Source organism: Python bivittatus, unplaced genomic scaffold (assembly GCF_059951505.1).
Source record: "Python bivittatus isolate LINGU-HERP-01145 unplaced genomic scaffold, Pbiv_v1 ctg000700_np1212, whole genome shotgun sequence".
In the NCBI taxonomy this organism is placed as follows: Eukaryota; Metazoa; Chordata; class Lepidosauria; order Squamata; family Pythonidae; genus Python; species Python bivittatus.
Genome location: NW_028277098.1, coordinates 44,921,995 through 44,948,321, shown reverse-complemented (window position 1 = coordinate 44,948,321; position 26,327 = coordinate 44,921,995). Strand labels below are relative to the sequence as shown.

Below are 26,327 nucleotides of genomic sequence, written 5' to 3'. Positions count from 1 at the left end.
TGAGCAATAGCCATGAACCTAGCATGACATTTCATTCATGGATCTGCTCATTCAGGGGAGGCCTGCAACACAATAACCAGAACCATATGGGTTCTGGACAAATAGATCTCTATCTTGCTAAGTTTAATTTCACTGTCTTTTTTCTCATCTAGTCCCTTACAGCATTCAAACACTTCCACAGCATCTCCGGCCCAGTGTAGCAATATGAGTATCATCAGCATATTGATGATACCTCACCCTGAACTGGCTGATGACCTTCTGCTGTAGTTTCATGTAGACATTAAAAAGGGATGAAAGAGATGAACCTGTGGATCTCCACAAGGGAGCAACTGCCAGGCCATCCTTCCCTCTTCCCATCCCCACCAACTGGAATTTTGTAGTGGGCAGTAAGAGTAACCTCGGGATACAGGAGGAAGAGCCATAGCCAGGGAAATGGTCAGACAGATATTTCAGCCCACGGAAAGAATAGGGGTGGAGAAAGCATCTCAGAAGTTCTCTAGTTCTAAGGAAAGGGGAGGGGAGGGGAGAAGCACTTTCAGACTTGTAAGATTCTGTTACTGTAACCTTACAATAAAGATAGTGTTAGTCCTCAGGATTTTGGTTTCCTGTCTGGACTGCCACAAAGGGCTGACAAATTTATTACTATTGAAGGAACAGAACTAACTGAAGCACAGTGTCCCAACTCCAACCCTTGCAAGTGGTACACGATACCATGACTAACAGAACTGAAAACTTCTGAGATGTCTAATAGGACCAAAGGGACACCCTCTCCCTATCCTGCAAAGATGATCCGCTGGGGGAATATTGCTATCTCTTTCCAGTGCAAAGTCCTGCATTCTGACTGGAAGGGATCCAGATAATCCGTTTCATCTAGGGATTCTGCAATTGGAGCCCCACCAGCTTCTTGGCAACTTGCTCTGAAAAGGGAAGGTTGGAGACTGGGCAAAAATTATGTAAATTGGATTTTCAAGATCTGCACCAGCGCCTCTTTTAAGGCGGCCAGCATCACACCCACTCTGATTTAATGCATTATTATCTTCCTGATCTAGCCACTCACTCCTCTCCTCACTACTTGGGCATAGAACTAGCACACAGCAGAGCTCATAGAGATCACCTTATTCCATTTTCCCAGAATTGATAAGCCAAGAAAAACTGCAGGTTACCTCACAAGGTATTATCCCACTTGCCTTCTCAAGATTCAGGACCTGAGTGAATTTGAGCAATTTTATCAGCAAAATGTTGCACAAACATCTCACAGTAACCTCAGATCTTCCTGAATCTCACATCTTCAAAAGGAGCAAATCAACCTAAATATGGCTGCTGAGGCACATTCCACTAATGCAATAAGGGTGGAAGAGTAAGAATTCTTTGCCAACCCTATTGTTATTATATAGGCTCAAACATGAACCCTTATCCAGTTCAGTCAAGTTCATTTCTGGTCTTCCTCTATCAACATTCCAAGTTCTTTTTTGCCACTTCATCTTCTGGAGTTCCTTACTAAATCTCAGGGAGCACCTCAGATTAGTGAGCAGAGAGAGGCCACCGAGGAGCAATCTCATCACACTCTCTAATCTGTATTTCAGGGTTCAAGCAGATATTTGGTGGAACTGCCTGCCAAATTGTTAGGACACTCACCAGGTGCTTTCAGAAATAAATCAGGCTCCATAAAGCAACTTCAAACCATTCTAATTGGACCCATGGATGTCCATGGTAGTGATAAACTGCATTCAGATCAGGAGTGATCTGACCACAGCATGGATCAACTGTAACATTTTCTATAGGTAGTCCTCAACTTACGACCATTTGTTTAACAACTGAAGTGCTGACAGTGCTGAAAAAAGTGACTTATGACCAGTTCTTGCACTTATGACTATTGCAGCATCCCCACGATCACGTGATCAAAATTCTGGTGGTTGGCAACCAGCATGTATTTATGATGGTTGCAGCATCCTGGGGTCACATGATCACCATTTCAACCTTCCCCAGGGGGCTTGTGACAGGCAAAGTCAATGGGGGAAGCCGGATTTGCTTAATGACCACACAATTCACTTAATGACTGTAGCAAAAAAGGTTGTAAAATTGGGCACAACTCACTTAATGACCACATTGCTTAGCGATGGAAGTTCTGGTCCCAGTTGTGGTCATAAGTCGAAGACTACCTTTAGTTTCAAATCAGAAATTACAATTTGGCCAGATTTAACACCACATGTAGGATGGGATTGTTAGAGTTTGGGAACAAATTTGATTGCTTTAATCATTCTTTGCAGACATGTCTTTCCAGATTATTTTTTTTTTTTGTTTGCAACTTGATTGGGGCAGACTTGAACATTTTTGTATCATTTTTTTTTAAGCCTATGGAAAGATGTAACCTATAATTTAAAAATCAGAGACATTGATGCAGCTACTGAAGCTAAGCATAGGCTCGAGGAAAGACAAAGAGCTGAAGCCAAAGCCAGGAAAGAGAAAGAGATTCCATGGGAAACAAGGGTAAGTTTAATTCGGACATCATTTCCTGTGTAAATCTTTTTGCTCCTATGAAATTGTTAATGAGTACTCTTCTCTTACAGCTGTTCCACGAAGATGGAGAATACTGGGTTTATGATGAGCCACTACTCAAGCGACTTGCTGCCAGTAAATATTAAGCAGGCCAGGCCTGTGTAGTTCAATCCTTGGCTTAGTGGCACTAATTGTAATATTCAAGGACTCTTCTTTTGGAGAGCCCGTCTCCTCCAGTTACAGTTCCTATCTCAGGGATACTGGACTTGCTCATGCAGTGAACAATTAAAACAGGAAGAGCCCTGACTGTGTAGCAGTAATTTATATTGGCCTTTCCTGTCTGACCTCTCATGCTTCTAAGAGAATAAAACCAAGGCTCGAGCTAGACATACATGCTAAGCATTGCTGTAAAAGGCGCAAAGAGGCATATACCTCTTACATACTCCATTCTGGTATTTACATACTACATTCACATGGCTTCACTTAATTAGAACTTGTTAATTTCTGTGTAAATATAAGGACTTCTTTTGCCAGTTTAGAAAACTCAAGGTAGTGTTTAATAATAATAATAAAAATCTGGCATTTGTTTCCCCAAAAAGACTTTGAATTTTTAGAAACAGAAATGTAATTATAGATTACCACTTGATTCTTGCAGATGCCTCTATAATGCTTCATAAAATAATTTTCAAATGTATGCATTGTTTTATTTTAGAGCAAATCATTTACGGTCTAAAATGCTTTGCTATAAAGATGTTTAGGACAAGTTGATCCCATTCAGTGGAGATATTAATTTGGAAAATTCAGTTGCCCATATCGTATACTGATTTATATCCTAAATGACATAGAATGGAGACTAAGTGACCAGTTGTTCCTGATTACATCTGTTCTATCTTAAAGACTTGTGTCTAGACACAAACAAGTGATCACACTGAGATCTGTGCTATTTTCTTCAGATGCTGGTGGTAGCTTTAAGTTCCATGGGTTGACTTTATCGGTCTGATTTTCTTTTCCTCAGTCCTGTGATAACCAGAACTTTAAAAATCAACAAAAACAATGATCCTGCAATTAAAGTGGCCAATCTATTTTAGGAGCAGTTGTGATTAAATAGTGAAAAGCTCCTTCCTTTTATGTGTGTGTCCTAGAGAATTCAGGTAAACTGAACAATTGCTGTCCTTTTTTACACTCTCTATTAAGGCTACCATAGTCCTTATTTTGATTGGAACAGGCATAGATGTTCTGCAACTTGCCTTATAAAACCCAGGAGATTTCAGATTGTAATTTGGCCTTCCAGCTTTCAAGCTTCCTGCATACCCAAGCCTTAACCACTACTGCCAGTGATAAAGATATCTGGAGTTGCATTACCTAAACAACTGGAGAACCACATGTTGCTTCACCTTTGCTGTAGATTAAGAGCACATGCCATAAGCCTGACAAGGGGGAAGTTGTCTAACGGTTGAGTTTGTTTAACTGAGAAAGTTATATGCTAATATGCTTTTAGTTTATGTGTAACATCACAGAATATTTAATATTATTCTATCACCATTGTATAATTTGGATGTGTAGAATCGATAAATGTGTCCTGATTTACCATTTTTTCTTCCTCTTCCCCCTCGCTCCAAAAGCAAAAGTCTAGGACTGCAGTACAGGAGCAACAGCTTTTATTTGCCTTTTTCTACTCTTAAATTCTTGAAACTGTTACGTGAATACTAGTAGTACATCTTACATGCCATATTCCATGCAACCAGCATATATAAATGATTTCTGCCTTAAAATATGCATTTAGAGAATGCATTTGAAGTGCAATGGAATATTCAACTGTTTTTCCAGTTTTGCTTTTGTAGGGTTACAAAAACCCTAATCCTAACTTTTTCTTCTTTAAGGAGCAAACGCTCCTTAAAAAGGACTGATTTAAGGTAGCCTTCAATTTTTTTTACCTTAACAATTACACAAAAAGCGAGAAGTTAGGATTTCAATAATTTATTGCACACGTTATTTTAAGAGCACTCATCCTGAACTACCTGATGGAGATGATTCCTATGAGTATCCTTAATGTTTTTTTCTTGAAGCCAGAAATATTTTGTCTCTAAATTGTTTCAATACAGGCACATTCAGTTTTAAGTAATCTTATTAGCATTTTCTGGATTGCAGGTAATACTTTACTTCTGAGATAGTCCTTTGTTTGTTTTTGTTTTTTTCTCATACCTGTTATGGATAGAGAAGAAGCATTCTAGGCAAAAAGGACCCAAAATAATAGATTGCCAGTGAGGGAGCCATTTACTTCTATGAACACTTTCTAGCTTTCTATACTTCCATTGCAATGTACATTTTCACAAAAAATGCTCGCTCTTATGTATGCGTTGCCTGTTAAAAGACATGGTTGAAGTATGTACATTAGATTGTGAGGGGCAGTCAACTATTTTCCATAAAGCCTGGTAAATTGGAGTCTTAGAAGGAAAGCATACCTCCACAGTATTTAACTTGTACTACACGTTATGGCAGCCTGAGATGAGCTATTTTAATATCTTATGGTATGGGAGAACATTGAGAGCTGATGTATACACTTTGATGTCCTTAATGCAAGTGATGTCAGTCAAAGAAGAAGGGTCCAGGAACATTAGTTGAGGTATTTCATTGCATGAAGGGCTGTGAACATTTGAAAGAGAGGGAACTTCCACATCACCTTCATGTACACCAAATCCAACCACCTGTAATTTCAAAATGCAAAATAGGAGATAAATATTACAATAAAAGCAATAGTTCCCATTACTGCAGTAAGGGCTAAAACATTACTTTATGCATGAGTAAACAACACATTAATGCTTAATTTTCAGGGGTGTACAGTTTTATTTTGAGTTAACTAGAGCTAAATGAAAAATAGTGTTTCAGAAGAACCAATTTTCTCGCCCCATGTTCAAAGCCAGGTTGTGCTGCACAAGCAAATCAATTTATTTTATATCCATCATCATCATCATCATCATCATCATTATATCGTGTGTGTGTGTGTGTGTGTGTGTGTACCCCCACAGACACAACTCAAGGCAGCAAACATACCCAATACCCCTGCCTCCTATTTTCCCCACAACATCATCCTGTGAGGTGGGTGGGGCTGAGAGAGCGTGACTGGCCCAAAGCCTCCCCGCCGGCTTTCATGCCTGAGGGAGGCCTAGAACTCACACCTTCCTGGTTTCTTGGCCAATACCTTAACCACTACACCAAATTGGCTCTATATCCTAACAATACAGAGAAATACAGTGGTACCTCTAGTTACGAATGCCCCTACTTACGAATTTTTTGAGATACGACCAGCTCCGGCCCCAAAAATTTACCTCGACTTGCGAACTCGCCTCGACTTACAAACCAGATCCGCAGCCATTTTCCGCCCGTTCCACATGGTCTGCGGCCATTTTTCCACCCGTGCCACATGGTCCACGGCCATTTCCCACCCGTTCCACGTGGTCCGAGGCCATTTTTCCGCCCGTTCCACGTGGTCCGTGGCCGTTTTTCCGCCCTGCAGCATGATCCGTGGCCGTTTTCTGCCCCTGACACGTCCGTGGCCATTTTTCCACCTGACACGTGGTCCGTGGCCGTTTTTCCGCCCCTGACGCATGGTCCACGGACACCGGAACAGATTAACAGTAATTACATTGAACCTTATGGGAAAATTTGCCTCGTGTTGCGACCAATTCGAGTTGCAACCAGAGTCACAGAACGGATTTAATTCGTAACTCGAGGTTCCACTGTAAATGGATAATTTTGTAGCATAGGATGTTTCCATTATACCCATCGTTTTACTTCAAGCTTTTGTTTTTGTTTTCTCTCTCTCAAATCTAAAAACAGTCTTGATTTTGGGTATTAAACATGGAGATTCCCCAAGACAAACAACTGCCATATCTAAGACTTAAGCCTTGGCATTCACCCAATTCAATATAAGCTAATTACACATTGTCATAAATACTCACGTGTACGCTAAGCACTTTTCTTTCTTTGTGTCTGTGTGCTTGAAACCAATCAACTAATTCTGACTGTGAAAGGGATTTTAGAGCGTCAATCTAAAACAGAAAAAATAGCTTAAAATAAAAATTAATTTTAGCATATATTTAAATAATGTAGAAATTGACCCTATATTTAAGCCATGTCTCTTCATCTATACATACAACAGAATCTCTAAAATTCTCAATTCTGATTTAATTTAACTTAAGCTAGTGATAGAACTAAACATGGGATGGAAAAACTATACAAAGAAGATTTTTAAATCTGACCAACATAGGAATATTTTTAAGAATTACCTCCCGGACTAGTCTGTCAAACAAATACTGTTGAGTCACTACTTCTGTCCAGTTCCTATCCACTTCTTCACCAAGATGAGAATCCTCACATTCTTTTAATTTAATGAGAGCTGTGACCTAGTGTAGAAAATAGGGCATCACATTTTAAAAAATAGTACTAAGGCATCCCTATTACAGATTTGTCTAGTATTTTGATAGTGTTCTAATGCTCTGAGCTTTTATAAACTAAGCATATGTGATCCAGTGAGACCAATTTATACTGTCTTTATGTATAAACAGATCTTCCGTTTCCTACTACTGTACATCCCTACAGAAATGATAATCCTCACATATAAACAGGTATCAAAAAGTTGGGAAACTGATTTCTGTTACAGTCTAATTGTCTAGTGCCTATTGTAATTACAGTTTAAGTTTACCTGACTCCAGATTCTGCTTTTAGATGTATAAATAGTTGGTAATAGTACTTTTGAATTAATCAGACAAAGGTGCTCCTGCATACTTAAATGCTGCATAATAAATTTTCATTACTTCTCCAGCCCCATAGGATTATGATAGCATGAGTCCAGTATTGCCCTTTTATACTATTCTAAACTAAATAAATTGTGATTTGCACAAGCATTAGTAAAACTATTTTACCTGACCGTGGAAAACCAAAACTGCTGATCAAGCATTTATTGGGAAAGATTTCTAGAAATGTTAATAAAGAGGTAATATCCATTACCTGAGTCTTGAAGGACTCTTCAGTCATATGTTTGAGTTTTTCCTCAAAACATGAAAGAAATTCTTCTATCTTCCTATCCACTAGTTCAGAACTGAGAAATAAATCACAAATACGTATTCTTTCTAACATTATGCATTTAGTTGAGTTCCAAGTTATGCTGTTGAATTTTCCATTGTTAAGTATTGAAAAACACATAGAAGGTGAAACTGACTGCATGAAGGCCAAATCAAGTGAAAAGCCACTGCCTCTAGTGGGAAAAACGAGGGTATTTTGTACCCCTCATAACATATTCTGCTGATGTCTTCCAACATCTTATTGCAGTATTTCAAAGCAGATTTTTATTTAATGTTAAGTCACTGGCTGTGTTTGTATGACACTTTACCTTAATTTACTCAATCCAAACATCTGGTTTCAAAAATCATATTACGTTAAATTGTGTTGGCTGTTTTGTGGTTCAGGATATCATATGCACAGTCACTAACTTTGCTTTTTTAAAGCTTAAATTTGTTTAGCGTCCTCATATAAGGCAAGTGGTGGTGGGGAAAATCATGGAGAAGAGTTTGACATAGTTGTAGAAGGTTTCTGCTGAGAAAGACCTTCTCTAACCACAAAGTACCATTTACCAGAACTACCACATTCAACAAGAAAAAAGCAAAAGCAATTGCAGAAAGCAACTAAAATGATTACTTGAATATCCAAGAAAATGCTAGAATGTTTGTGACTCTAGCTTGAAAAAAGGAGACTGAGAGGGATATGATTGAAATGTATGAAATCACGCATGGAATGGAGAAAGTGGAAAGGGAGAAACTTTTCTCCATTTCTCAAAACTCTAGAACCAGGATTCATCTAATGAAACAAATTGAAAAGGAGATCTGCAGCTGAACATCTCCCACCCCCAATACGTAATCAAACTATGGAATTCATTACAAGAGGATGAGATTATATTCACTAATTAGATGACTTTAAAAAAGGACTGGATAAATTCATAGAAGACAACTCTATCAATGGCTATTAGTCTTGAGACTTGGTGTTACCTCTGTGTTGAGAGCAGCATGCCTCCAAATATAGTTGCAGGGTAACGATGGTGGAAGATGGCTATATCTGCATTACCGGCTTGCTAGCACTCCACAGTTGTGGCTTAGTGCTGTGAGAAATAAAATGCTGGACTAAAATGGACCTTGACCTATTCCTAAATTCTTGTGTCATAGTTAAAGGCCACTGCAAAATACAAAATATGAACTGAGTAAGGGCACCACTGATTCCTTCAAAGTTACACTTTATGGTATTGACAAATGCACTCATCTAGGAAAAAATTAAGGAAAACTTCCTATTCTGAGGATATTTCTCAGAAAACATCAAGTCTGAAAAACCATTGGGTTTACAGGGCTGAAAGAAAAACTCAAGTGATTTTATCAAATATGCTACTCACTTGTATTTGGTTGCCTGTGTTGCTACAGTAACAGAGAAGCCAAGGATCCCAGATGTATTCCTGCAAGTTGCGTAGACGTGGTATCTAAAAATGAATTGAAAGAAGGAGAGAAGTTCCATAAATGTGTTCATTACATTGCAAGACAACTGACTACTGAGCTACTTCCATTAGGCAGTGGAATAATATATGCTAGGAATAGCTCTTGGCACTCCACCTGAACATCCGCAAGCTGTTTTAACAATTAGTGGAGATCTTTTTTTTTTTTTGGAGGGAGCAATTTTTGCTAAAGAACAAAACCCCAGATAATTTACAATTTGCTAGATTAATTAAAGCTCAAGTATTTGTTAAAGATTTTGTTTTCAGTTAAAAGATTATAGTGAGCAGACTCATGCTCAAAAATGAGACATGCTTTTTTTCCCTCGTGCAACTCTTGAGGATTGAGTGGAACCTTCTGGAATAGAAGAAAACTGGTGCAGGATGAACTCAGCAAAAGCCAAAGACCCTCCATCCTTTTGCATAAATGGAAATGGCTTAATTCATTCTACATTAATACTACATACAGATTTTCTCTCTTCCAATAAGGCAGTGAGTAGAACCTTACCCTAAGGTTTGCTTGGTTCGGAGAAAGTCAAAACAAGGCTCTTCCATATACATCTGAAATTCAATAGTATTTCAATTCAATACAACTGGTTTATCTCCAAGATGTTTTTCAACAAGGAAGCAATTTAAAATTTGCTTTAATTAACCTAACGTCACTTTAAAAGTTTTGTTAAGATTAAACCCTGTCTGGTATAAATAAAGGCTAAATCTAAATAGAATATTGTGGACGAAGAAGTCTGTGCATGTCCCAGATATAAGACAGAAAACAGGTTATATAATAAAGAATTACAGTGATTCCTTTCCTCTCTAAAAGTTGACTTCATCCTACAAATTGTATTGTTGCAAAAAATCATGGCTGTAGATGATTGATTTTTGGTTTTTGAGTTGCCTTTCCACTCTGAGTATCTCAACTATGCATTAACTTTACTATGATAAAATCTTTCAGTTATGGTGGGATTATGCATATAGTGGATCAGTTACAAAATTTTGCTTTGCTATAGGGAGCAAGTACATACATGCTGTTTACTTATTCTGTGTATATTGTAAAACACAGTATATTATACTGTGCAGCAAACAGATTATGTGGAAGATGGTTTCAAAAACACAAAAAGGGTGATTTCTGTACCTCATATAGTATTTGTACTAATCATCCTTTCACCACGCATCTTCCCAGAAATTTTTCACTCGCCTTATTACAGTTTCACCATAAACTCCTAACTATGGTCTTCTATGGTATACATTGTACACCAGATGCCTATATGAGCTGACCCTCAAGATTTATATTGTTTGCCACATGTAATTTATGCAGTTCAGTTTTTAGGAAATAATCCAAGCTTACCACAAGCAATTCCATGAGAGAATATTCTCTTAAATTCCTGGCTCCAGACTAAAAAAGAAAAAAGGCAGTAATAAAGAAGTCTAGTTTTTCAATTTTGTTCTGCAATTATAATTACCTTCCAAAAGGGACTGAGTATTTTAAGTATTCAACAAATCCTTAATAAAACACTACCCAGCCCTCCAGCCATCATCTGAACCTAATTAAAAAGTATGTAGTGTGGAAGTAGTAAAGTAGGTGATGGGCACCACAGTCCAACAATGCAGGAAAGAAAAGGTTAGGAGGTAGCTCAAAAGCTTTTAGTTGCATTGTAAACTGAGCACTGCTTGAAACATTCCAAAACCAGCAACAGTGGAAATATGTGTTAAAGGTTTAGCATGTTGTTTAGTAATGATCAAAACCACAACTTTCCTGAATTTCCTAGCAATTATGAGATAATAGTAATATTTGTACCATGCCAAACTTCAGATGCCTCACTGATTGTTTCTTCCAACTGTAAGTTTTTAAAATGGCTACTGAATTACTAATGTCTTTCTTTGTAAGAAATACATACCTTTTGTATGAAAAAAAAGATGTGTATGTGTGTATGCATGTGGGATCCTCAAGCCACGGAACAAAGATGGAAGTGCTTCCTGCTCAGTACATCACATTAGATGATTGTGGGAAGAGGAATCTCATTTATGAACATTCCATTGGGGGAAAAAGCTTTATCGAAAAAATGTCTGCCTAGTTTTCTCCATGGCAGAACTACTTTTATGATTGGAAATGATTGTTTAAAAAAAGCAAACAAATTTAAAGATGTCCAGGAGAGGTTATTTCAGTTACAAGCAAGACAGGAAGACCTGGTTTATTGCTCTAAGCCAAGACTGGCTGAATAAATTATAATCTGGGTTTCATTTAAAATGGTAAGATGAAATTAAACAAATGACATGGTATAAAGGGACCTAGCCAAAATGTAGGGGAAATGGAGGAGGAGGAAGAGAAAGATGATCTAAATGCAGCAAGAGAGAAAAGCAACACAAATCCAGCCTCTTCTACAAAAATTACAACATTCATATGAAAAAAAAATCCATCTATTCATAGATAGCCATATATCTAATAGCCCCTGTGTGTTATGAAGCTACTAATTCAAGTTACGCATGAAACATACTAAGCAACAAATGCATCACAAAACAGTTAATATACCCACTCTTTAGATCACAGCACCTGATAATAGACGGTCACTTCAGAATTGGCATCCCCTTTATTAAGTGTTTTCACTTTGCACAGTAGATGGGCACATGGTAAATCCATCACTCGGAACTGAACTGGACATGGATGTACTAGAGGCAGGAACTTTAATTTCCTAAAAAGAATTGAAAAACTGAAGTGTCAATTGCAACTTGGTTTTTCATTTTGTCTATATATTAACACTGTTAGTTTAACAGAGGATTAAAAACACATTGCCCAATACCTTGCAATGAAAGTTCCCATGAAGGAGGGAAATATAGAATTAATTAAATTAATAGGTCACCTTTTTCAAAACGTGGCAAGAGAAGCAGAGTTTTAGAACAAGCCTTCCACTTCTTTTAAAGAAGACACATCTCTATGTTGGAGAAAAGTGTCAAACTATGTGCAAATTAGAATTCATAGGTTACTGATCAATTGACTGTTTCAGAAGATTAATTCAAATTAATTTAAATAGCAGCCCCAGTTTCTAACCCTCATTATACTCAAATGTTGGCAGGTGTTCTTAACCGTATAGTTCTCAATGTAAAGTGTAAATACACTTACTCAACAACATAATCCAAAAATTCTTTTGATTCCTAAAATAAAAGTTAGAGAGATGTTAACATTGTGACTAGAAATAAAACAGTAATAGTGGGCATTACTATAGTGTCTATATATAGTGCGGAGATAAAAATTATTTTTCTCTGCAGAAAACAAGAAAGATCCTTCTCCCACCCTGTATGTTCACAGCTACAATTATAATTCTCTTTGGACCACATACCAAATAGTCATTCCCTTCAATATTACAATGGCAATTTTAATCTAACACAATTAAAGCCAAGCAACAACCTATATTGAGAGCTTTAAGAGCAACTGTTTTGTCACAGGCCAGACAACAAATATTTTATGAGTGATCAAAGTCACATTCTATCCGTGGTTAGGGAAAAAACTACACAGAAGCCTTTGGAATATGCCACTGTTGCAACACAGACCAGAAACAGATGATATTAGCATTCAGACTACACGTGTTACGTTCCACAATTTTTTATTACTTGCACAGAAAAGTGTTCTTGTTTTTCAGCCGCACATTCACTCATATTCTGAGTTAATATTTATTTATTTGATTTATATGTTAATGGGATCTGTTTGGCAAGATTTGGCACTAAGGCAGCAAACCAGATAAAACTGGCATGAAAGTCAGAACTGCCAGACATTTCTATGATATGGTGTAACCCTCAAAGGTTAAGCAAGGAAAATCACAGGTATTGTTATCACCAAATGACAGGGTAATTTACAGATGCAGGTTAAGCTGTTGAAGTTGTACTCACGCTGCTTGTGAAGTTTCCCTGGACAAGGCCCTCTGCAGAGAGCTGAGATTTGAAAGCCTTCACAAACAATAGCAGAGAATCTACTGAGAGCCCCTTCATAAGCGTCTCATATTTGTCTGTCATAGACCACCTACAATGTTCCAGGATTAAGAGACGTATATCTCTGTGGCAAAGGAGAAATACTGATCAATGCAAGTTCACTGAAAGTATATTACCTTTAAAGCATCACTTATAAGCTACATCTAGGTCTAAAAATAAGTGCAACTTCATTTAATCAAACTTGGTTTTTTTCCCTTTCCTTTTTTTTATTAAGATACAACATCATTCCGAGTACAAAACTCCATAAACGGGACAATGTTCATATATTTGGTATAATTTACATAATTTTTACATACATGAACATTCTGTACATTGCGTATACTGTATTTGTATTTATCATGCATTTGTCTTTAATGGACACCTACCTCCCCACACAACTGAGTACAACTAAACATTATGTGGATCTTTAAACAATTTGGGGATAGGAATGATTAAAGGAAGAAAATCATTCTCCAACATATATGCATGAAGGGAGGGAGATCAAATCTGTTTCTATAAATGAAGGGTAAGGCAAAATAAAGGAAAACTTCAGAGCAGTCTGCTCACAAAAGACAGAAGAGCCACAAACACATACCCAAACAAAACCCAGCCTTGTTTCTTGAATTGCAATTCTTTAGTCTTAGGTACAATTTTTACATAGTTAAAAGTGTAATAAATCTTGCACAAGTTCAAGGAACTCAGTGTATTTTCTCATATGGTATTTTTTGCAGCAATACATCTTGAGCACTCAGATCCTTATTGCAATAATCAACATGGAGACCACTTTCCAATTATTCTCACAAGTATAACAAGTCACAATCCTCTGGTCCTATAAACTCTATATACTCTTTCATCCCTTCCTTGTTCTTATTACCAACTGTTGCCAAAAGTACCAAAATATATCACTGGAATGGATGTGGCCAACATTTTTGGCCCTCTTTGGGTTTCTAAGGGGGTGGTGGAATCAGGGATGGGTTTTCAGTGGTAAATGTCATTTTTCTGCTAAATTTCAGCAGTATTTGTTGTACTAAGCCAGATGCCATGAATTAGAAATTGCAATGACTAGACTCCTTCAATGATGGACTGGACAATGAACCAAAATCAAAGAAACTACCTTCCCTGCACAGTGCAATGACTGAAGTCAGCCTGTTTCATATGCTCCAGACACTTACTTGGCCAGTGTCTCTGGCTTGATAAGGATGTTGTAGTAAGTCTTCTTCAACTGCTCAGTTATCATCTCAAAAACTTCTGGAGTAAAACTGAAATCAGCTAAGTGGTCAATGATGAGTTGAAACAGCAACTACAACAGAAAAATAAACCAGTTCACTATGACACTTCCTAAACAGGGCTTTATCAGAAAGAACTCAAGGCCAAAATGGTATCAACACTTACAGGCAGCTTATGATTGAAGCCTTTCACACGAATGATCAATCCATGCTCTCCTGCTACCAATTTATATTCCAACTGAGCAACATCAGCTTCATATGCAGGTTCAGCAAGGTTGTGTGCAAGGATGTTCACAAAAGTATCAAAGAGCACCACGCTGACCACATTAAGTTGAGACAGAGGGTGACAAAGGTAAAAACTTGAGAATGTTTCCTTGTGAAACTTTTTGGAATTACATAACTCCTTCCAAGACAGCAAAGATTTTATTACAAAAATCAACATATTTACAGAAGCAGAAGTATAAAATACATTAACCAGAACAGTCAACAACTGTTTTATGCAATGCAGTCAATGAAGTCATCATTTGAAATGTTACATTGCTAATATTAGACTCCCATCAAGATTATGCTTGGAGTTGGATCAATTTAAGTTTAAAAAGCACTAAAAACACTTGTTTTTTATGAGTCACTTGAAGTTGCTTTAAAACTAATCAATTCTCACCTGCTACTCTGAATGTAGAGAGGTTAATATTATTTTATGTCATGGACTCTTTAATTAAGAGACTCCTAATCTAATAAGGTATAACTACTTGTAATATTGCATCAATTGTAGTTTTACTGTATACTCCACTTAGTTATAAAAATGCATAATAACAGCATGACTACTCCTACTATCAGCTACCAGAACTCGCTATTCCCCATGAAGTTACTAGTAACCGAACACTCAGATAAGCACACACTCCAAATCCATTACTTAAACCAGGGGTTCAGAGTCTTTTAGGATCTAGGAGCTGCACTTAACATGTTGAGGTTGAGGAGAATCAAAGTAGGGTGAGTTATGTTTTGGAAGGAGGGTTCTTTGGTTTGTAAAACTAAATGAAACCTATTTTAGGGCTTACAATATTGTGCCACCAATTTTATTAAGAGAGCACTTTGAGTTACAACAGCAGCAAGAGGCTTTGAAAATCAGAACACTGTAAATTCAGAACTCTGAAAATTCACTAACTTAAAGCTCATTTAAAATACCTTTTATAGCAAAACAATAAAATAAATCAAAGAACAGACCAAAACCTATAAACCTTACTTCTCAGCAGACTGCTGGATCAGTGGTGAGATCAGATGGAAACGGATATAAGCTGGAAAAAAAAGTCATAATGAGCAGTGGCAAACAATGGAGAATTTTAATCAAGACTATTTCTCTTCCAGACCCCTAGATTATGATCCTTTTATAAAAAGAACAGCTTGACATCAATGTTGATTAGATCCACTGACTCTTCTAAAGAGGCAGTCTTTTCAGCCCTGAAGGCTACACATTCATTCTCACAGCCATATCATTCATCATGGAAAACTGTTGCACATAAATCAGACAATTCAACACTCTGGCTTCCATAATGAGAGTGCTCTCTGGCCACTGGATCTTGCAGAATGAAAGCCTCTCCAGGAACTAGGAGCTGGAACAAATAAAGAAGAGGTAGGAAGCTATGACAGAGCCATATTAACAATCCTGGAGTGGACATCTAGAAAGATCCTGGAATGTTTTGTTTTTTGTTTTAATACTGAGGAGGGAAACACTTTTACATCCAATAGGAAGATTGAGACAGCACTTCTACAACTAGCAAACAGAAGGACATGTATGGTTCCACAAATCAGTGATCAAATACTGAACTTGACATTCAAGTGCTAACATAAAGGGCATGGTTACCAGAATCAAAGAAGCACCTCAAAACAAAAGACAATGTTGAAAAGACAGTTCAAGTTGTGTTATCTTCATTTTTAGAAACCGAAAACAGCTAAGCTGTAACATAGAAATAGAATAGAAACCACTGGTGCTTTATACTTCAGTGTATTGCTTAAGATAAAATTTCCCTCAGGTCATGCTTGATTACAGGTGGTTTGATAGATGAAACTTAAAGACCAAAAAATTGAGGATTTTTAAAAAAATAGAAAACCAAATGCTAGGAAATTTATTTTTAACACTATTTTTAAATGTCCTTTCGTACATTTAAATTTTAAAACCTACTCAATGCCAAGCTGATAGTACAACTCAACAGGGGCAACAGACATGCAAAATGAAACATTTATACAGATTTAATGCCAGACAACATTGCACAGAGGTATACCTGGAGTAAAACAAAAATTGCCACATAAGAAGTCCAAAGGAATGTCTAAACTGTAGGTAGAGGTTCATTAGGAGTTTTATTCAAAGACACATATAAAATAGTTACCTTTAGGGATTTTGAATTTATCATCCTTCTTGTACCACAAACAACCTTGTTGGGTGCTCACTATACTGACTGGATATTCTGTCTGTGGACAATCCGGAACCTTCAGAGCAAAATCAGTTGCTAAAATGGTGAAAGACAGGGTTATTGCTTCATATCAACAAATGAATACTATCGGTCTAAAATGAAATGCTTAAACCTACTTGTAATCAAGCAACCAAATTGCTTGAACATTTCTGTAACATCTGGTATTTCAAATTCCATGTGATTCCCTCTAATTATTAGGGGTCCAACATGATAGAAATCCAACAGAATAAACCTGTTCTGTCTGCTTACGCTCATCTCTTTCTTTTAAAATGGCAAAAAAATATTTAATAGCATATATACAATAATTGTATTTTAGACTATTTAGTAGGAATTTATATTTCACTCACCAATGTATCTATTTTCTTCTGGCAGGTGTAAGTCAGGATTTAATTTGAAGTCACTTGCCCATATATCACTCCAGTGTTGATCAACATCTATAAATATTAATATTACAAATATCTTAGTAAAACCACACCTGATAAAGATGATAAACCTACTTGTAGTGATATGCATAGGTAAGGCACACAGTTCTGATTCTTCTCTCATAACACATATCAAATTTTCACAGATAATGGAGAGCACTGAAACACTCATCTAGCCAAATTTATATACAGCTCATAAACCAAAATCATTCTTTAGTGAACTATGACAGAAATTCCATGGGTTGGATCAACAATTAGGTAGTTACAGCTAATTTAAGTCACTCTGATTAAAATTCATTGCCTAAAATTCATTAATAGGAATTTGCCTTAACAGCCAAATCATGATAAGCCATAATATATCTTCTCTGGGGATTATTGCAATGAATGAACCTAGCCATTCTGATTATAAGCTTATAATTTAATGTTGTATACATAATTTTGCTTGCTTCAATATGTGTTATGTATGAATTACTGTTTAATCAACAAAAGTGGTTACAAAAATTCCAACTGCCCTTACGTGGTCATAACATCACATATCGCATTGGTTGAGTTCACACATACACTAAACCAGCATTTTTTAGGCCATGTGCTGCTAAGTAAATCATTTAATTACAGGTAGTTCTCGACTTACGACCACAATTAAGACTGGAACTTCTGTTGCTAAGCGATGCAGCCTTTAAGTGAGTCGTGCCTGATTTTATGACCTTTTTTGCCACAATCATTAAGCAAAACTTGTAGTTGTTAAGCAAATCCAGCTTCCCCCATTGACTTTGCTTGTCAAAAGCCTCCTGGGAAGGCACAAGGATGCTGCAACCATTGTAAATACATGCCGGTTGCCAAGCACCCAGATTTTGATCAAGTGACTGTGGGGACACTGCGACAGTCATAAGTGCAAGGACTGGTCGTAAGTCACTTTTTTCAGTGTTGTAACTTCAAATGGTCATTAAACGAATGTTCATAAGTCGAGGACTACCTGTACATGCCATCAACTCAGTGTCCACTTGTAGCGACCACACAGATTTTCTCCAGGATGAGTAAGTCATAGTGATTTGCCAATCAAACTATGCCATAATGGGTGGGTTTACACATCACACCAATCTATCAATAGCCTCATTATGACTCCGTGTGAGACAGGAATTAGGCAAATACTTTCTGTTTGCTCATCGTGCCAAACCATGGTTTAACTATAATTTTCAATGTCAAAATCACTTGTGGATGAAGAAAATAATTAAGGCTTGTTGGGCTAATTTCCAGTTATCTCTCTTTTTTAGCTGCCTTTAGCCTTGTACTGCTATGATTTAAAGGCAAGAGCAAGACAAAGACATAAACTAGGGGAAAAAGCCAGAAATCCATAAACAAACCCAAACAGTTTGTGTGAAATCAAACCCAGTCAAAGATTTTTTTATACCCTGACCTTTAGTTCCTGAAATTTAGGCAGATTGAACATTGTTGTACCTTCAACACTGTATTGTGTCCCAAACCACTTCTCCTTTAGATGACACTGGCCTTCATGGGAGGCAGATAATAAAATAAGATTGGCTTGACTGGTAGTCAATTGGTTAAGTGCTTCAGCGATTATCTGTAAAGAAAAAGGATTCAAATGAAACTTCCCTCTATTACACAAAATTCCAGATCTTTATTCCACTCCTTTACTTTGAAAAAGAATGGTAAAACAAGATCCTGGAGTAATAACATTTACCTTCTAAAACAAGAACTCATGATAAAAGTATTTTCATATCCTCCAAGGTCAGAGTTACTTTACATATTAATCAAGAGCTTAAAATTTTCTGCTTACCTCTGGCTTATATTCAAAGAGAAGCTGGTCTCCTGTCAAAATATCCTCCTTTGGAAAGAGCTGCATATTTTCACAAAGACTTTCTACATATTCGACTGGATCAGTCTGAAAAACAAATAATTTTGCTTCATGATATGATCCTTTGAATATTTTTTTTTCCCATTTAAGCTAACTTTAGAGATGAATGTTGACCATCAATTTCCTCACAGTATGGGCACTGACTTTCACAGTTGCTTTGAATCAAGAATCAAATTTAGTTACCATAGAGATAACCCCAAATTCTTAAGACATATCAGCAAAAAGAAATTCAAATCGCTATCATTTTGATCACAGCTATGCTATTTCTATCTCTACCTGGCAGAACTGCCACTTGTTTCAGTTTCTTCGCTTCTGCCTTCTTACATTATTTAAGCGTAGCCATAAAATAATATGACTGCATTGTGCTTAGCTATGAAATATGTTTGATTTCAGCTCATCTCAGACAGTCAAAAGCACTAATTAGGAAGAGTCCAAGATCCAGTCAAATGAAAAATGCTATTTAAACTGAAAAATACATTGCACATAGACAGTATTTAGAGATACCGCAGCTTTGTAATTTAAATCAACCTGCACTAGAATATTCTTACATAGGAGTTAGTCACAAGATTCTTAGATCCAAGTAAAACATGGCATATAGGTAATGTACAAACTGATCATCAGCTCCAAAGTAGTCCCAAAAGCCTCCCTCTTTCCCAATGTTGCTTGCCAACAATGAATATGAATCCAATTATAAAAATAGGCTACAAATCTTTCAAAGTACAAGGTCAAAAGAAAATAAAATGAGAAAGTTCTGATTACATGAATCAACTGGCACAGGTGAGAAAAAACAGCCCAATAACAGAAAGAAAAAGAAAAAAATAAGATACCAAGTTATGTTTTGAAGTGTGACAAATTTATTAGTGACAGTATATGAATTCTCATTGTCCTTATTTTCTCACAAGTACCATTCTGTTTCCAAAAAGTATGGATCCTTGTTTAATTAAAACTGCATCATCTACGGACAAGAGAGTATCAACAGAAGCAGGACAACCCAAAGTTTGTGGAAGCATAGACATATTTACCTGCTCCCCCCCCCCGAATCTAAGAGATGACAACAAACAGCTGAATGAAACAGGGTGTGCTCAGTGGCCATGGAATGTTAAATGTTACTTTGAGTTGAAAAGCAAAAAGGAGATTCTAAAAATTTAAAAATATGTAATGGCACAAGTGACAATACTACAACAAAATCATTAGAAGAGGAGTGTTAACATTTTGCATGATGTAAATTTGATCATCTCAATACCTGCTCTTGGTAATGGAATTCATTAGCTTCAATCTTCTGGATCTCTTCCCATATTCTGTGGATGATAACAGTTTATCTCCAACACATCAGTCATTTTTGTCAAGAATACAAACTATTTCCAGAAATAAGACTTCAGAGCAAAAGCATAAAGGAACTTTCAAATACTTGACTATCATGCCAAAAATGGGAACTTCTGTCATTTATCATTTAGGGCAGAACATGTCTGACTCTGTTCTAACCATACCAGCCTCATCCCTTTTGACGACTGTTTAAAAGGTGTTAGAGCCTCTTAGGTCAGAATGTGAGTGACTGCCTTCCCACTATTTACATTATGAACTGTTACTATGCATGTATTATAAAACTACTTTCAACTGATTTTAGACAGGTGTGGATAATCACCTGTCTAAAATAATTTTTCGTTAATATTTTTATTCTTTGTTTCTTCATGCATCATTGGAAACCATCTCAAGTATGGTGTACATAAGAAAAAGTGATTTACAAATAGTGTTTCTAAGTAATAATTGTATTCAGTCATTCTTTCTAATCTACTGCCTTTCAGGTTTTTTAATTATATTCATCTTCAACCAACACAGCCAATGAGCAAGTTGGAGAACAGTAGATTGGAGAAGGCTGCTATATGAATAGTGATTCTGGAGAGCAAATATTTTCACTCCTCTGAGCTTCCAGTTTCTCCATATAGTTTTAACAGCTACGTACTATGTCTGCTCAAGTATAGGAAACAGGAAAAAAGAAGAGAAAAACATAAATAACACCATCTATTGTTTACTAAAATCAAATTGAGAGCTTTAGTTACCTTTGATCAGGTCCTACTTGCTGTAACATTTTCAAATACTGGAACACAACATGAGCAACCTGAAGGGGGAAAGTTCAAAATTCTCAGGTCTAGGGCAGCTGTAATAAGCTAAAAGAATAAGCATTCTAAACTGCAATTCAAATTTACCTCATAGAAATGCTTGTAACCTTCATCAGTCAGAGTCACGCAAATACTGAAGACAGAGTAGGTTGAGTTTTGCTCAAACCCTGTCTCACCATTTCCTCCATACAATGCAAGTGCCCAGAATCTGGAAGAAACATTTACCATACTCTTACAAAAATTAAGAACCACACAGTATTAAAATTTTAATGTATGTTTCCAACAAACCACTGATGATTTGCAACAGAAAAAAAATTATTATTGGAAACCATCTCAAGTATGGTGTATATACACTACAGGATGAAAATGTAAAATATTCTAGCAAATGAACTTCACACAGAGGCAATGACCTTGGCTTGGCCTTGGAAAATGTAATATATGTAAGGAAGTTGTGTTGCCTATGCTCTGGGTGGGTGGGTATTTGTTGAGTTAGCTGTCTCTCTGCTTTACTTAGCTGTGTTTACCTATTTTAAGGGTATACAGTACCTATTGGCTTGGTTTAAGCAAATGGGAGTATAATTTGGGCTGGACTGGGTGTATTGTGCTTGGTTTGGAGGTTGCTTTTCTGCATGTGCTTTTTGAATCATTGCCAGGATTTTTTTTCCTGATTTGAAGAGGCAAATATATTATTTACCATTAGGGATTCAACTTCCTGTGTTCGTTTTGATTTCAGTTTCTTGGGCACATGGTGGTCTTTTCGTATCACTAGCTTGTCTTTTGCAGAATGGTTGGTTTTGTTACCGACAGCTATTTTGTGAATGAAAACGTCTCCCCACCCCTACCGTGAAGCTTTTCACATGAGCATTCACAACACTCCAGATTCTACATGTGCTAGACTCCCAAAATGCTTAAGGATCCCTTGTCTGGGAGTTGTCATTCAGGCTTACACCAGTTTTACTGTCTGCAATCCTCCTTTGCTTGTCCGACAAGTAAAGACCAGCCTAGGTGAAACCCTGAAGGCGGGGTGGAGAGGCCTTCCACCTTTGTTCCAGTTCCACAGAACAGCATCTGACATTTTGGCACCACATCAGAACCGTCACTCTGGATCAAATTGGTTGTTTTGCTACTTTCCAGTGGTCTTTTGTAAACATTTGGGGGAGCTACTTCAACACCTTTTTGTTGGAGGACTCAAGGTGGAATGCCTCATGTTTTTTCCCATGCTGAGGCGCTGCCTTGAAAGGCATTATGCCAGTGACTGGAATCCAGGTGTTCCATGAAATAAAGTAGCACGACTTCATATGTCCCTACTAGAGCTTTCACTATACCAGGGTTTCTCAAACGTGGGAACTTTAAGATGTGTGGACTTCAACTCCCAGAATTCCCTAGCCAGCATGCTGGCTGGGGAATTCTGGGAGTTGAAGTCCACACATCTTAAAGTTGATAAAACTGAGAAACCTTGCTCTATACAGTTTTCAAGCAATCGTCTTCTTCAAATTTGGTGTACCTAATGACTGTCTTTAACTTGGTCACTGAGTAAACTGGCAGGAATCTCAACAGTGTATACTACAGAAAAAACATAACAATGTATACAGCTTTTCAATGTAGCAAGTTGGATTCCTTCTTTTCACCATTTATCACAGCAAATACAGCCATTTTCCTTAGGATACATACTTTTTCCTAAGAAATGAAAGAATGCTGCCTTTGCCTTCATGTCCGACAAGCCAAGAAATATAATGAAGTGGCTTCACCCTACAAAGGGAAAGAACATTAAACAGAACTTGAAAATTCCAGTTTCCAGTCGTTATAAAAAAAATAAGCATATAAAGTAGGTAAACCCTAAATGCTGGAACTGGGGGAATAATACTTTACGAACATCACCTTCCTCAGTTGCCATGAGTAGAAGAGCATACTCATAATAGGCCATTTAAACTCATATGATGCAATTATCAAAATTAAATTATCAGCCTGCATATTCTGTACCAGACTTTTAATTAATTTACCTAATTCAATTTCCCTGTATACCCCCGGGGATTGGGGGTGGGGGGCAGAACAAGAGTTGAAATTTACCTGTAATGCTGTTCTTGTGGAGGAAGAGCCCAAGTGATGTTTAAAGAGTGAGTTTTTCTGATTGGAACCACTAAAAATAAGGAAACATTCATTATAAATAAAGTCAGGATAATTCCAGATTTCTTCCACATTTTCATATGCAAAAAACAGTGTGCATTTTAAACCTGGGGATTTTAAAAACAATGGATTCACAGTAGATAGCACTGCAGGAATTATCCATCTTCATCGCTCACCTCTGTAAAGTTTGGGAAAATCTGGAGTGTCAAAAGGGTCTGTTAGATGGCCAAATGTTGGTCTGGGTAAATCACTTGAAAAGAAAGAAAATATATATTTACATACACACACACACACACATCTTCCTAATCCAGCAAGGACCATCACAAACCAAATCACTACAGGATCCTGTCCTATGTATTTTTTCAATACCTATTGTGAAGAGATTATTCGATTCCAGGTATCAAATCCTTAGTCATAACAAGTTATCAATGTTGCCATTTGTTCAGCAGAAAATATTTGTAAGTATGGCAATGCATACTACAAGCAGGGTCTCTGGATTCAGGGTCCTGTTCCTATTTATAAAAATAGCATGCCATTTCTCTAGGACTGTCCCATTCTGTCGTACCTTAATCTCACACTTGCACTCAGAATTTAGCTTGTACATGTGGAAAAGACAAGAGATAGCATACAAACATGTAATAAACCAAGCTCATTACACAGAGCAACATTTATTGTAACAACAGGAAATTTATGCATGCTTGGCCAAGATGTCCACCGAATCTTACCAATTTCTTTTGAATAAAAACAGGATCTAGTCTCTGCCATATAAAGGCAATTAACATACAAACAGGATTTGCCTATACATTGTGCAAAGTGTCTTCTCCAATCCATTTGAGTTATATGTGGAAATTGGAAAACCCAGACTAAATCAGATTAATTTTTTTCTCCTTACTATTATCTTTAAACAATTGCAGAGGAAAAAGAATGTAAACCAGGAGCAGACAAGTGCAGAGGAAAGGATGAGAAACTAAAGACCAGGAATGAGTAAATCAAATCTCTAATATCATATAAGTTGCAGAAAGGTACACACAATTTAATATCCTGCTTATTACACACATTAGGAAAAAATATCTTACTTATTTGGGATCTCTGAGAAGATTTCAGTCACCCATTTTTCCAGAGTATCCAAGATTTCTATTGAGGAAGGGAAAAAATTGGTGGCACACAGCTCAGAGAAAATAAGCATATCATCAGGAAAAGACAAGGAAGGTGAGAACCTGTTGTTCAAGCAGCCAATGGAGAGGTCCCAATATTCTAAATTCCCTGTGGGACTGCTCCAGCTGACTGGAGTAACATACATAGGTTTTTTGAAACTACCTCCTCATGTAGGGATACCAGATCTAACCTGTAATTATCCAATCAATCACTAGATAGTAGTAAAGAGAATGTCCTAGGTCTCTTTACTGCAATCTAGTGGTCATCCAGACTGTTGCAGCCCAGAACTGGTAGCCTGATCCTCATAGGAGTTACAAAGCTAAACACTGGTCCATGTGGCAAGATTTGGGGAGAGAGAGGCAGCTTTCTTTACTGAAAGAAAGATATCACTATCTTAGACATAATAAACAAATTACTAGGGAAATGCATGCTATATTATGTTTATCCATCAGCAGTTTCCATTTCATAGACTAGAAAGGAAAAAACAACATTATTAGGCTTCAGTAAAATACTGTACGTATTTATAAACAAATTGCCAAGAATTGTTACCAAGGTAATTTCCAGTATTAGGAAGCATGTTTTAGATTAGTCAAAAAGGTATGTTCGCTGCCTTGAGTTATTTATAAAAATAATAAAGGCGGGATAAAAAAAAATCTGAAAAAAAAGAGGGTTTAAATAATGCAATTAATGAACCGCTATCAACAATCTCCCAAGTTATTTTCACTCAACACCTGAAATTTTTATTAAAAAATGTACTTATGTGTAATCTAAAAGGAACAACTATTTCATCAACATTGATTAAAAACCACTACAGCAAAATGAAAGGCCAAGTGATTACCTAGAGTCATCCAATTTATACTTAGTAGCACAATTCTCTCCATGTCTACAGTTAGTCCTTGTTTAACAACCACTTGTTCAGTGACCGTTTGAAGTTAAAATGGTGCTGAACGAATGGTACTTACGACCTCCACCCTCACCTGCCTGGCAGCAACCACGTAACCCCACCACACTTGTGCTACATGGGCCACCCACACACCCTCCTCCACCTGGCAGCAGCCACTTACCTGCCTGCCGGCCTGCTTGCAAACCACCTAGGACTTGCTTAATGACCTGCAATCCTTGCTTAACAACAGCCATGGGAAGTGCTGGGACTTCCATCACTAAGCGATGTGGTCACGTGATGTCACACTTTACAACTGCATTGCTTAGCGATGGAAATTCTGGTCCCAATTACCATAATTAACCAAGGACTACCTGTTTTTTAAATTGCCTCACATTGAGCTTAAATGGGGCTTATTCCCAGGACAGTCTATAAAATACAGCCACCTATAAAATACAGCATATCATATTTGGCATCTGTATTTTCAAATGAACAGCCCTTACCTTTTGACTGCACAACTAAAGTCATATAGTGTGCTGAGTAATATCTCTGCCAGAATTCCCTCAACCTGGTATAGGTATCAATCCCATTTTCTTTTGGCTCATGTTTCAGTGTGTCTGCATTACCTGTAAATGAAGTGCAAAATGAAGAACTGCTTACAGTTAAGAAAGCTCTGCTTGAAACTTTTATGCAGCTCAAAAGACCTAATGCTCTTATCCTTTGCAGACACGCAAGGACATAACGACCTAGATTTAAACTCGTAGGAGCATAAGAATAGTCCTGCTGGATCATGCCAAGGCCCACATTAGTTCAGTGTTTTGTTTCTTACTGTGGCCAACCAGATATTTCTGTGGGGCTCACAAATATGAGACAGAGACATATTTCACTGTAACACGTATCTGGAGGCCTGGTGTCCACCAGTAATATTGAGTCTTAAAAACAAATAGCCCTCAATAGACTTGCCCACCATGAATTTACTTAATCACATTTTCAAGCCATCCAAGTTAATGGCTGTCAACATGTCTTGTAATGATTCCACAGATTAATTTTCACAGAAAATGACATTGTATTTGCCAAGCT

The 26,327-nt window shown here is 37.1% G+C and overlaps 2 protein-coding genes across 5 annotated transcripts in view; one reads left to right on the top strand and one right to left on the bottom strand.

Moving 5' to 3' along the window:
- OSBPL9 (oxysterol binding protein like 9) overlaps nucleotides 1–6,823 on the top strand; it is a 70,053-nt gene extending 63,230 nt beyond the window's left edge. For all 4 annotated transcript variants that reach the window (XM_007431249.4, XM_007431248.4, XM_025168564.2 and 1 more), the window contains 2 exons: nucleotides 2,352–2,487; nucleotides 2,568–6,823. In XM_007431249.4, the coding sequence (XP_007431311.1) occupies nucleotides 2,352–2,487; nucleotides 2,568–2,642 (211 nt within the window). In that variant the 3' untranslated portion in view covers nucleotides 2,643–6,823. The remainder of the gene's footprint in view (nucleotides 1–2,351; nucleotides 2,488–2,567) is intronic.
- Nucleotides 4,458–26,327, bottom strand: part of NRDC (nardilysin convertase) — a 32,404-nt gene continuing 10,534 nt past the window's right edge. The window contains exons 7-31 of the mRNA XM_007431247.4: nucleotides 25,751–25,873; nucleotides 24,289–24,346; nucleotides 23,389–23,462; nucleotides 23,156–23,225; nucleotides 22,760–22,837; nucleotides 21,176–21,296; nucleotides 21,029–21,087; nucleotides 20,215–20,269; nucleotides 18,894–18,998; nucleotides 18,554–18,677; nucleotides 17,024–17,110; nucleotides 16,593–16,712; nucleotides 15,452–15,503; nucleotides 14,375–14,525; nucleotides 14,155–14,282; nucleotides 12,905–13,067; nucleotides 12,141–12,172; nucleotides 11,574–11,712; nucleotides 10,371–10,418; nucleotides 9,534–9,586; nucleotides 8,933–9,016; nucleotides 7,504–7,594; nucleotides 6,783–6,899; nucleotides 6,456–6,545; nucleotides 4,458–5,201 (exon numbers count right to left, since the gene is read on the bottom strand). Of these exons, the coding sequence (XP_007431309.1) occupies nucleotides 5,007–5,201; nucleotides 6,456–6,545; nucleotides 6,783–6,899; nucleotides 7,504–7,594; nucleotides 8,933–9,016; nucleotides 9,534–9,586; nucleotides 10,371–10,418; nucleotides 11,574–11,712; nucleotides 12,141–12,172; nucleotides 12,905–13,067; nucleotides 14,155–14,282; nucleotides 14,375–14,525; nucleotides 15,452–15,503; nucleotides 16,593–16,712; nucleotides 17,024–17,110; nucleotides 18,554–18,677; nucleotides 18,894–18,998; nucleotides 20,215–20,269; nucleotides 21,029–21,087; nucleotides 21,176–21,296; nucleotides 22,760–22,837; nucleotides 23,156–23,225; nucleotides 23,389–23,462; nucleotides 24,289–24,346; nucleotides 25,751–25,873 (2,417 nt within the window). The 3' untranslated portion in view covers nucleotides 4,458–5,006. The remainder of the gene's footprint in view (nucleotides 5,202–6,455; nucleotides 6,546–6,782; nucleotides 6,900–7,503; nucleotides 7,595–8,932; nucleotides 9,017–9,533; nucleotides 9,587–10,370; nucleotides 10,419–11,573; nucleotides 11,713–12,140; nucleotides 12,173–12,904; nucleotides 13,068–14,154; nucleotides 14,283–14,374; nucleotides 14,526–15,451; nucleotides 15,504–16,592; nucleotides 16,713–17,023; nucleotides 17,111–18,553; nucleotides 18,678–18,893; nucleotides 18,999–20,214; nucleotides 20,270–21,028; nucleotides 21,088–21,175; nucleotides 21,297–22,759; nucleotides 22,838–23,155; nucleotides 23,226–23,388; nucleotides 23,463–24,288; nucleotides 24,347–25,750; nucleotides 25,874–26,327) is intronic.